General features: G+C 47.9%; 1 protein-coding gene across 3 annotated transcripts in view; it reads left to right on the forward strand.

The window, feature by feature from the left end:
* Positions 1–12,211, forward strand: part of FBN3 (fibrillin 3) — a 171,759-nt gene that overhangs the window by 9,265 nt on the left and 150,283 nt on the right. For all 3 annotated transcript variants that reach the window (XM_083720127.1, XM_083720129.1, XM_083720130.1), the window contains exon 2: positions 4,271–4,539. In XM_083720127.1, the coding sequence (XP_083576253.1) occupies positions 4,364–4,539 (176 nt within the window). In that variant the 5' untranslated portion in view covers positions 4,271–4,363. The remainder of the gene's footprint in view (positions 1–4,270; positions 4,540–12,211) is intronic.

Raw genomic sequence — 12,211 nt, forward strand, 5'->3', positions numbered from 1 at the left:
AATGCAAGTAGGTGCATTTCAAAGCATGGCTGTACACATTTGCTTAACGGGGGATGTGCATTGCAAAATTCAGGAAACTGCGAATTTTCGCAGGCTAGCAATGTTTGTGCCTTGTTTCAGAAAGTGCAAATTATAGTCTGTTTGCTTGTAACTGCAATCTGAATTGAGTTTCTCAGCCATCTCACCATGCACAGAATTGCAGGCGAAGACTCTTAGGGGCTTGAGATGCCTTTGTTTCGGATGCCATCCAGGTTGTAAACTCGTTGGGTGGTCTTCAGGTGGAATAACAAAGCCCTTCCAGCTGGAATGTAGGCTCAGGAGGGGTTGGGCCATATGGCAGAAAAATACTAGGCTGGGTGCTTAAACCCAGGGACATAGGGAGTTGCTTTAGAACAGCTCAAAGTATTTATCCAACTAGCCCCTACTGCAACACGCTCTACGTGGGGCTTCCTTTGAAGGTGACCCGGAAACTGCAATTAATCCAGAATGCGGCAGCTAGACTGGGGACTGGGAGTGGCCACTGGGACCACATAACACCGGTCCTGAGAGATCTGCATTGGCTCCCAGTGCGTTTCCGAGTGTTGGTGCTGACCTTGAAAGCCCTAACCGGCCTCGGTCCTGTATACCTGAAGGAGTGTCTCCACTCCCATCGTTCAGCCCAGACACTGAGGTCCAGCTCTGAGGGCCTTCTGGCAGTTCCCTCATTGCCAGAAGTGAGGGCCTTCTCGGTGGTGGCGCCCGCCCTGTGGAACGCCCTCCCTTCAGATGTGAAGGAAATAAGTAGCTATCCTATCTTTAAAAGACATCTGAAGGCAGCCCTGTTCAGGGAAGTTTTTAATATTTAATGCTGTATTGTTTTTAATACTTGATTGGGAGCCGCCCAGAGTGGCTGGGGAAACTCAGCCAGATGGGCGGGGTATAAATAATAAATTATTATTATTATTATTATTATTATTATTATTATTATTATTACTACTACTACTACATATTGTCTGCTCTGACTGGCAGCTGCTGTCCAAATAGGGGACATTCTGCACTTGGAAATGCCAGAGATCTTCTAAACCATATAGGGAGTTGCTTTAGAACAGTTTGAAGTATTTGTCCATCTAGCCCCATATTGTCTGCTCTGACTGGCAGCCCCTCTCTGGGGATGCAAACGGGACATTCTGCACTTGGAAATTCCAGGGTTCTTCTGCACGTAAAGCTGAGCTGCAGCTTGTCCCAGATAGCAATAATTCACAACAAAAATGCTGATGAGTTTTATGAGGATGTTAATAATAATAATAATAGAAAAATAAACCATCAACTAATGTGGCGCTGTGGGTTAAACCACAGAGCCTAGGACTTGCCGATCAGAATGTCGGCAGTTCGAATCCCCGCAATGACGGGGTGAGCTCCCGTTGCTCGGTCCCTGCTCCTGCCAACCTAGCAGTTCAAAAGCACGTCAAAGTGCAAGTAGATCAATAGGTACCACTCTGGTGGGAAGGTAAACGGCATTTCCGTGCGCTGCTCTGGTTCGCCAGAAGCGGCTCAGTCATGCTGGCCACATGACCCGGAAGCTGCTCCCTTGGCCAATAAAGCGAGATGAGTGCCGCAACCCCAGAGTCGGCCACGACTGGACCTAATGATCAGGGGTCCCTTTACCTAATGTAGAGATGTAGAAATCTAAACTGAATTTAAAGCTGGGCGAATGAGAAACAGGACGAAACCCAAACTGGCAGATCTGCAAAATTCCCTAGTTAGGGTCTTTCCCCCTGAACATTGCTCCCTCTTGCACCATCTGATTTCAAAGTCAAAAGTTAATTTCACAATCAGAGTGTGGGCTGTTTGCCACAGGCTTCTGTTCCTTTGCTTCTTTCCCCTTCCACATGGCTGATGTGCAGTCATGCGCATTGATGTGCTCCTATGTGCAGCGGGTTGGACTAGATGACCCCGGGGTCCCTTCCAACTAATCTTGACTCTTTTTCTGATTCCAATGAGATCCCTTTGTGCAGCATTGACCTGGTGTGTATACAGTGGTACCTCGGGTTACATACGCTTCAGGTTACAGACTCCGCTAACCCAGAAATAGTACCTCGGGTTAAGAACTTTGCTTCAGGATGAGAACAGAAATCGTGCTTCAGCAACGCGGCAGCAGCGGGAGGCCCCATTAGCTAAAGTAGTGCTTCAGGTTAAGAATGGACCTCTGGAACACTGCCTCCCGCAGTTTGGTCAGACTCATGCTGGTAGCTTCTATACCACTGTCCCACTATCTCGTCCTCTGTCGTCCCCTTCTCCTTGTGCCCTCCATCTTTCCCATCATCAGGGTCTTTTCCAGGGAGTCTTCTCTTCTCATGAGGTGGCCAAAGTCTTGGAGCCTCAGCTTCAGGATCTGTCCTTCCAGTGAGCACTCAGGGCTGATTTCCTTCAGAATAGAGAGGTTTGATCTGATCTTCTTGCAGTCCATGGGACTCTCAAGAGTCTCCTCCAGCACCACAATTCAAAAGCATCCATTCTTCGGCGATCCATTCACCTGCAGAGCTTGCAGTCAGGGCTGCTGCAACAAACAGCCATGCAAGCCTTTGGGAGGCAAAGATGCGAGAGGGCATCAGAGGAGGGAGTGAAGGAGAGAGGGATGGAGGCCAATGTTGCCCACGACACCGCTGACCATCCTTCAAGGCACCCCAGGGTGCCACTGCTCAACGGTTGCAAACCCCGGCCGTAAAACAGTGGCAAAGCTACCTGCTCCAACAGCTGGAGCAGCGTACATTCAGGTCCTGAAAGATCTTCATCAGCTCCCAGTACGTTTCCAAGCACAATTCAAAGTGTTGGTGCTGACCTTTCAAGCCCTAAACGGCCTCAGTCCAGTATACCTGAAGGAGCGTCTCCACCCCCATCATTCAGCCCAGACACGGAGGTCCAGCTCCAACGGCCTTCTGGTGGTTCCCTCCATGCAAGAAATGAGGTTAGAGGGAACCAGGTAGAGGGCCTTCTCGGTGGTGGCACCCGCCCTGTGGAACGCCCTCCCACCAGATGTCAAGGCAATAAACAACTATTTTATTTTTAAGAGACAACTGAAGGCGGCCCCGTTTAGGGAAGTTTTTAATGTCTGACACTGTATTGTTTTTAATATTCTGTTGGAAGCCGCCCAGAGTGGCTGGGGAAACCCAACCAGATGGGCAGGGTATAAATAGTACTGTAAATTATTATTATTATTATTGTTACACGTCTCAGGTTGAATGGCGCGCATCCTGGGGTGTGTGCGGCGAGTGCCGAACGTCCCAGGGGGTGGGGGCTGCTGCGATGTCACCCCCCAATGGCACCTGAGGCAAACCACTCCCCCTTCGTCCGCCAGTGTCCTAAACCGTGGTTTGTTAAACCATAATGAACCATGCATTGCGTGTTTTTGCCAGCGATTTTATCAACACATAACCAAATTGTATATTGATTCACGTCAACATTCCTCTCTCTTTTCCGCCGTGTGTTTATCGATGCACAGATGTGCATGATTAAGGAACTGCCGAGAGGGAAATACATGCATTGGACAAGATTTGGAATATATATATATATATATGCAACAGGGGCAGATTCCTCTTCTATGAGCTCCACTTCCAAAGCAAAGCCAGTTATTTAGATAAGACAAAGGCCACAGCAACACCACATATTTAAAGCACTACAAGGCCACTTTAAGGGACGTGGGTGGCGCTGGGGGTTAAAGCACAGAGCCTAGGTCCAGTCGTGCCCGACTCTGGGGTTACGGCGCTCATCTCGCTTTATTGGCCGAGGGAGCCGGCGTACAGCTTCCAGGTCATGTGGCCAGCAGGACGAAGCCGCTTCTGGCGAACCAGAGCAGCGCACGGAAACGCCGTTTCCCTTCCCGCCGGAGTGGTACCTATTTATCTACTTGCACTTTGAGGTGCTTTCAAACTGCTAGGTTGGCAGGAACTGGGACTGAGCAACGGGAGCTCACCCCGTCGTCGCGGGGATTCGAACCACCGACCTTCTGATCTGCAAGTCCTAGGCTCTGTGGTTTAACCCACAGCGCCACCCGCGTCCCACTAAATATATATATAAATATCATGGACCATGAAGCACTTGAGAAGTTCGCAGTGGCGTAGCGTGGGTTGTCAGCACCCGGGGCAAGGCAAGTAATTTGCGCCCCCTAACCCGTGGATTTGCGCCCCCTAACCCTAACCCCCAGACGTTGCGCTCGGTGCGGCCGGCCCCCCTGCACCCCCCACGCTACGCCACTGGAAGTTCGGGACCTTATCTGATTTCTTTTCCCTTCCAGCTCAGAAAAGGAAGCTCGGATTTCCTGCTGTTGTGCTGCAGAGACCCTCCCGCTGGACCCAAGGTGTTGGTGGCCTGATTCCTTGCACCCATTATGGGACCCCTGTGGGTGACCCGCTTCCTCCTGGGGTGCATGTCCCTTGCCTTCTACCAAGAGTTCGCCAGTGGACAGCATGATGGAGACCTGCAGCCTGACAGATTTGCAAGCAGCTATGAGAGCAAGCAGCCCCCCAGCAGAGTGAGGCGAAGAGGCCACGACACTTTGAGAGGGTAAGCCATGAGTAGGCAAACTAAGGCTCGGGGGCTGGATCCGACCCAATCGCCTTCTCAATCCGGCCCGCAGATGGTCAGCATGTTTTTCCATGAGTAGAATGTGTCCTTTGATTTCAAATGCATCTCTGGGTTATTTTGGGGGCCTGCCTGGTGTTTTTACATGAGTGGAATGTGTCCTTTTATTTAAAATGCACCTCTGGCTTATTTGCGGAAGGCGGGTGGTGCTGTGGGTTAAACCACTGAGCCTAGGACTTGCCGATCAGAAGGTCGGCGGTTCGAATCCCTGCGACGGAGTGAGCTCCCGTTGCTCGGTCCCTGCTACTGCCAACCTAGCAGTTCGAAAGCACGTCAAAGTGCAAGTAGATAAATAGGTACCGCTCCGGCGGGAAGGTAAATGGCGTTTCCGTGCGCTGCTCTGGTTTGCCAGAAGCGGCTTAGTCCTGCTGGCCACATGACCCGGAAGCTGTACGCCGGCTCCCTCAGCCAATAAAGCGAGAAGAGTGCCGCAACCCCAGAGTCGGTCACGACTGGACCTAATGGTCAGGGGTCCATTTACCTTTACCTGGGTTATTTGTGAGGCCTTCCTGGTGTTTTGACATGAGTAGAATGTATGCTTTTCTTTAAAATGTGTCTCTGGGTTATTTATGGGGCATAGGAATTCGTTCATTTTTTTCCCTTTCAAAATACAGTGGACGCTCAGTTTGCGAACGTGATCCATGCGGGATACACGTTAGCAACCTGCAGTGTTCGCAACACGTGTTTGCGCACATGCGGGTTGCGATTCAGTGCTTCTGCACATGCGCAAAGCGCAATTTAGTGTTTCTGCGCATGCATGAGCGCCGAAACCCAGAAGTAACCCATTCCGATACTTCTGGGTTTCGGCATTCCACAACCCAAAAAAACACAACTTGAAGCGGCTGTAACCCGAGGTATGACTGTATAGTCTGCCCCCCCCCCCCACAAGGTCTGAGAGACAGTGGACCGGCCCCCTGCTGAAAAAGTTTGCTGACCCCTGTATTAAAGCGGACAAATGCACTGTCTTTTCCATGCCGCTGGCGACTGGGATACAGGAGGGCAGCTTCCGATTTCAGCGGGGAACGGACCATTACGCCACGGTCTTCGAAGAAACAAGCAGGTTTTGTAGATCGCGCGTGGCTCTGCGGGCAGGAGCGCCAACCTGGCTCCGCCACAACTGTGGGTGCCCAGGGCCGTGGGTGCCATGGCTGTGGCACCAAAATTTGTGAGTGCCAGGTGCGTTTCCCAGTCTGCCATCTGACTATTATATTCCAAATCTCTTGCCCAGTGCGTCATGACTGAATGTGTTTTAAGCGTTGGTAGAATCATAAAAGCGGGATGTGGGAGGCGCTGTGGGTTAAACCACAGAGCCTAGGACTTGCTGATCAGAAGGTTGGCGGTTTGAATCGCTGTGATGACGGGGTGAGCTCCCGTTGCTTGGTCCCTGCTCCTGCCCCCCTAGCAGTTCGAAAGCACACCAAAGTGCAAGTAGATAAATACCTTCCGGCGGGAAGGTAAACAGTGTTTCCGTGCGCTGCTCTGGTTTGCCAGAAGCGGCTTAGTCCTGCTGGCCACATGACCTGGAAGCTGTACGCCGGCTCCCTCGGATTTACTCCCTCGGATTACTATGCACTGTCTCAGACAGTGGTTAGGGCAGTAGGTCAGGGCCTGGGTTCAAATTTTCATGTAGGTATGAAGATCCCTTCGCTGGGACGCGGGTGGCGCTGTGGATTAAACCACAGACCCTAGGACTTGCCAATCAGAAGGTCAGCAGTTCAAATCCCCGTGACGGGGTAAGCTCCCATTGCTCGGTCCCTGCTCCTGCCAACCTAGCAGTTCGAAAGCATGTCAAAGTGCAAGTAGATAAATAGGTACCACTCCGGCAGGAAGGTAAACGGCGTTTCCGTCCACTGCTCTGGTTCGCCAGAAGCGGCGTAGTCCTGCTGGCCACATGACCCGGAAGTTGTACACTGGCTCCCTCGGCCAATAAAGCGAGATGAGCGCCGCAACCCCAGAGTTGGTCACGACTGGACCTAGTGGTCAGGGGTCCCTTTACTTTTCCCTAGAGTCATAAGATTGCCCCTTGGGCTAGAAAGCTGGGCAGAGTGTGTTAAAAGCATTAAAGGAAAACCAGCCGTTAGATGGAGGCATCGGAATCCATTAATAAACTTGACAGACATGGTCGTGGGTGGTTCATCCTTTGCAACAAAAGGTGGCTGTTTGCCTTCCATTTAGTTCTGCAGCTGGTGAGGCGTTGTGCGATCTGCTCTCTTCTTCGCCCAAATGTTTTTGCGCTTAAATTGATTCGCTGACCATTTCCTGCCTGGGTGTCTCGTTCCCCCTGCATTCCGTCGCATTTGTAGATTGCTCCCTGCAAAATACAGCGGGACCTCGGTTCTCAAACTTAATCTGTTCTGGAAGTCCATTCCATAACCAAATCGTTTCAAAGCCAACGTGTGCATTCCGATAGAAAGCAATGCAAAATGGATTAATCTGTTCCAGATTTTTTTTTTTAAAAAAAGCCCCAAAACAACAGTTTAACATGAATTTCACTATCTAACAAGAGTATTGATCCATAAAATGAAAGCAGTAATCAATGTAAAGTAAAGGTAAAGGGACCCCTGACCATTAGGTCCAGTCGTGGCCGACTCTGGGGTTGTGGCGCTCATCTCAATTTATTGGCCAAGGGAGCCGGCGTACAGCTTCCAGGTCATGTGGCCAGCAGGACTAAGCCGCTTCTGGTGAACCAGAGCAGCACACGGAAACGCCCTTTACCTTCCCGCTGGAGTGGTACCTATTTATCTACTTGCACTTTGATTTGCTTTTGAACTGCTAGGTTGGCAGGAAATAAATGTACTGTACTATCAAATAAATAAGACAGTATCATAGATGATAAAAATTAAAATTATTATTTTTTCTTACCTGCACTGATGAGAGTCACTGTTTGGATGGGGGGGCATTTATCCATTTCCGCAGTCACTCGATCAATCAATCAATCAATCAATCATTCAGTAGCTGAACTGGGTTCCACACAGTCACAAAAACAAATGAACCGAAGAAGCCTCAAAAACAGAAAATGCAAAATAAACAGCAAAAACAAAAGCGCCAAACTTAATCCATTCCATTTGACTTCCGAAATGTTTGGAAACCAAGGCACAGCTTCTGATTGGTGCAAGCGCCCCAGAAACAATAGCCAACAGCCGCATAGAATGTTCAGCTTCTGAAAAATGTTCAAAAACTGGAACACTTACATCCGGGTTTTCGGCGTTTGGGAGCCAAGGCATTTGAGAACCAAGGTACCACTGTATCTCAGAACAATTTAGCTGTTGAAAACATCAGTCTGTCCGTCACATGTTGTCAGCGGAGAAACTATTTTTTCTTTTAAAATAATATTTATTAAAGTTTCAACAATTACAGAAAGAAAAAATAAACATACCACATTAAACAAAAACAAAACAACACACCACAATATAAAAAATAGAAAAAACAACAGAGAAATAAAACCCATTAAACAAAAACATAAACGCAAAAAAGAAAATGCATCAGATTTCCTTTCATTAGCTTATTTCCTTGACCTCCTCACACCTCCCTTTTTTGTATTCTAGGTCTATTATCTATTTCAGCAAATCCTTTCCCTCTTTTAAAATTTTTGTCCTGTAAATTGTCTTAATATAATGTAGCTTTACTTTTCCTCCTTTCACCAATTAACAGTCAGTTATTCCCAAATCCTTTATATCCTTCCTGCTAAAATCATATAATATTGTTTCAACATCCTTCTAACAGATATTAATTTTACAGTGTTTCTGTAAATAGTCTTTTCCACTTTTTGTTCTGTAATTTATCTTAATATAATGTAACTTTACTTTCCCTCCTTTCACCAAATAACAGTCTATTTTTTCCTAAACCCTTATAACATTTCTGCTAAAACCACATAACATCCTTCTAACATTCATCATCCTTCTAACATTCAGTCAGCGAAGAAACTATTGGCCAAATTGCAGAAATACAAAGAGGTGTGTTTTTGCATCCGTGGTCCCCAGCACACCAGAACCATAGCTGTTGCACCACGAAATTTTGTCTGCTCTATTGGACAGCTAATACAAACAGGAAAACCTGGGTTGAATTCAGAACCAGTGAAATGTCGTGCTTAGGGGAAAATGTTGGCATGGGATGACTCGGTTGTTAGAGGACGAGACTCTTAATCTCAGGGTCATAGGTCAAAGATTCCTGCATTGATCATCAGGATCCCTTCCAACTCTATGTTTCCATGATGAGGGTAATGGGAGACGAGTTCAAATTCCTGCTCAGCCATGAAGCTCGCTTTCAACCCTGAGGGCTAGTCACTGCCTCTCAGGGTTGTTGTGGGAATTGAATGAGGAAACAGCTAGAATACAATAAATACTCCTACTAATATTCTTTCGTTTCTATGGGTCTACTCCGAGAATGACTAACGTTGGATGCAAAGCCATTGCTTTGATGTTTATCAAATGAATGCGAGTTATGTGATTTACGTAAACTCGTAGAATTGTAGAGTCCAACCCACTGCAATGACGTAATCTCAGCTAAAACATCCATGACAGATGGCCTGCAAACCTCTGCTTAAAAACCTACAAGGAAGAAGAATTCATCAAAACATAGGCGGCTGCATCAGTAGCAGAAATAAATAGTCTTTTTTGACACCCGTGATTTGCTAGCCCGCAAAATGGAAAACCAAAAAGGTCCCAGCCAAAGAACTTGAACATGCAGGAAGACATGCAGCTTGCAGATTTAACATATGGAACAAGAGAACGAGAAGGATGTACATTTTAAAAAAGACTGGAGAATGTTTACTGATTATATGGGTGAAAATGGTGCACATTTCAAAACGCTGGTAGCATTAAGATAAATTCAATAGTGCAGATAAGTTTTGATGGATGTAACAATGGAACACGGAATGGTTTAGTTTGTTTAAAATATGCAGATATGGATGGTATGCAAAAGGAAGTATGGAAAGAGAAGAAGGGAAGTCATTGATTTAAGGTTGTTTAAATGAAATATATGGGACGCGGGTGGCGCTGTGGGTTAAACCACTGAGCCTAGGGCTTGCTGATCAGAAGGTCGGTGGTTCGAATCCCTGCAACGGGGTGAGCTCCCATTGTTCGGTCCCAGCTCCTGTCCACCTAGCAGTTTGAAAGCACGTCAAAGTGCAAGTAGATAAATAGGTACCGCTCCAGCGGGAAGGTAAATGGCGTTTCCATGCGCTGCTCTGGTTTGCCAGAAGCGGCTTAGTCATGCTGGCCACATGACCCGGAAGCTGTACACCGGCTCCCTCAACCAATAAAGTGAGATGAGCACCGCAACCCCAGAGTCAGTCACGACTGGACCTAATGGTCAGGGGTCCCTTTACCTTTACTAAATGAAATGTAAATTAGAAAAATCTTTTAAAAAACCCTATATCTATCTATCTATCTATCTATCTATCTATCTATCTATCTATCTATCTGTCTGTCTGTAAGGAGAATCCATCACCTCCCAAGGGAGTCTGTTTATTTTTCTTTTTTATAAAGAAAAAATGACATGCAAGGGGGAGAGCTTTGGATTGGAGGCAGGCAAAAATAGACAAGGAAATGGAATTTTTTTCATCCCTCGCTGGTGGCTGGAGAGGCAGTTGGTGTTTGCCATTGCACTCGGACGTAAGGTCGCATCAAGACCTTATCGGGACATCCATGCCTTGTGACCACAGAGCCTCTGCCTGTACTATAGATAAAGGTAAAGGACCCCTGGATGGTTAAGTCCAGTCAAAGGCAACTATAGGGTTGCGGCACTCATCTCACTTTCAGGCCGAGGGAGCCGGCGTTTGCCCACAGACAGCTTTCCGGGTCATTTGGCCAGCAGGACACAACCACTTCTGGCACAACAGGACACCGTGACGGAAACCAGAGCAGCGCACGGAAACACCGTTTACCTTCCTGCCGCAGCGGTACCTATTTATCTACTTGCACCGGCGTGCTTTCGAAATGCTAGGTTGGCAGGAGCTGGGATGCAGCAATGGGAGCGGGGATTCGAACCGCCGACCTTCTGATCAGCAAGCCGAAAAGGCTCAGTGGTTTAGACCACAGCATCCTTTACTATAAGCATGTTCTGTCGTTCTTGGATGTGCATGTTTCTGAGAGAGAACCCCCCCCTTCCTAACCCCCACCTCCAGCCCATAATGTAAACATATAGCAGATGTATTGATACAAGAACTCCAAGCAAAGGTATGTCTGAGGCTGAGGTCCAGCCCACACACAGCTTGGGACAAAGCCTCGCTGGAACTGGCGCTGCTCGCTTCCCGGCGAGCATTTTCAGGGTCGTGCTGCTGTGCAACGACTCGTTCCCAGGCCTTTTCTTGGCTCGGAGGTTAATCCCCGTTGAGTTTGAGGAGGTTTACTCCCAGGTAAATGCGGGGAGCCTTGCTGACAGGGGAGTCTGCAAAGCTTCGTGAGCTAAGTCAGCCGATCACAGCTAGGGATGTAGGAGGAATTTGATTCCAATTGCATTTGAAATCCTGGTTTACAACATTGTTGTTTAGTCGTGTCCAACTCTTGGTGACCCCCTGGACCAGAGCACACCAGGCCCTCCTGTCTTCCACTGCCTCCTGCAGTTTGGTCAAACTCATGCTGGTAGCTTCGAGAACACTGTCCCACCATCTCGCCCTCTGTTGTCCCCTTCTCCTTGTGCCCTCCATCTTTCTTTCCCAACATCAGGGTCTTTTCCAGGAGTCTTCTCTTCTCATGAGGAGGCCAAAGTTTTGGAGCCTCAGCTTCAGGATCTGTCCTTCCAGTGAGCACTCAGGGCTGATTTCCTTCCGAATGGAGAGGTTTGATCTTCTTGCAGTCCATGGGACTCTCAAGAGTCTCCTCCAGCACCAGAATTCAAAAGCATCCATTCGTCGGCGATCAGCCTTCTTTATGGTCCAACTTTCAGCTGTCAACTTTTCCCTTTCCTTGCAAGGAATCCTATTCGGAATAAGGGAATTTCCCTTCAAAAAAAGGAAGCGTTGACAGCTATATCCCAAAACAATACGGGAACTGAAGCGCAGGAACGATGGAAGGAGATGGGTATGTTTAGCCTGGAAAAGAGGAGATATGAGAGCCATCTTCAAATATCTAAAGGGCTCTCCCATGGAGGATGGAGCAAGCTTGTTTTCTCCTGCTCTGGAAGGGCAGGACTCGAACCCATGGCTTCAAGTGACAAGAAACCCAACATCAGGAAGACCTTTCGGACAGTGAGAGCCGTTCGACAGTGGAACAGTCTCCCTTGGGATGTGGTGGACTGCCTTGGCAGTTGCAAAGCAGAGGTTGGACGGCCATTTGTCTTGGGTCCTTGAGTTGAGCTTTCCTGCATTACAGGGCGTTGGACTAGATGACCCCTGGGTTCCCTTCCGACTCTACAATTCTACGGTTTTATGTCTTCCCGAAATTCACACTTATTCCTTATCATCTTTTTACTTTTCAAAAATAAATAAATTAACACACGCTTTTCAATACATAGTAAAACTGTTATTTTCGTTGACTTCTCGCCCCCTCTTTCATTCTGTTTTTAATTCTCTCCCTCTGCTGAACCTTGCCTTCTCTCTCTGATGTCTCAACAACGCTGCTGTAACCTTTAAGTTCTCCTGATGCTCATAGAACGG

This window comes from Podarcis gaigeae (genome assembly GCF_964106915.1).
Source record: "Podarcis gaigeae genome assembly, chromosome: 18".
NCBI lineage: Eukaryota > Metazoa > Chordata > Lepidosauria > Squamata > Lacertidae > Podarcis > Podarcis gaigeae.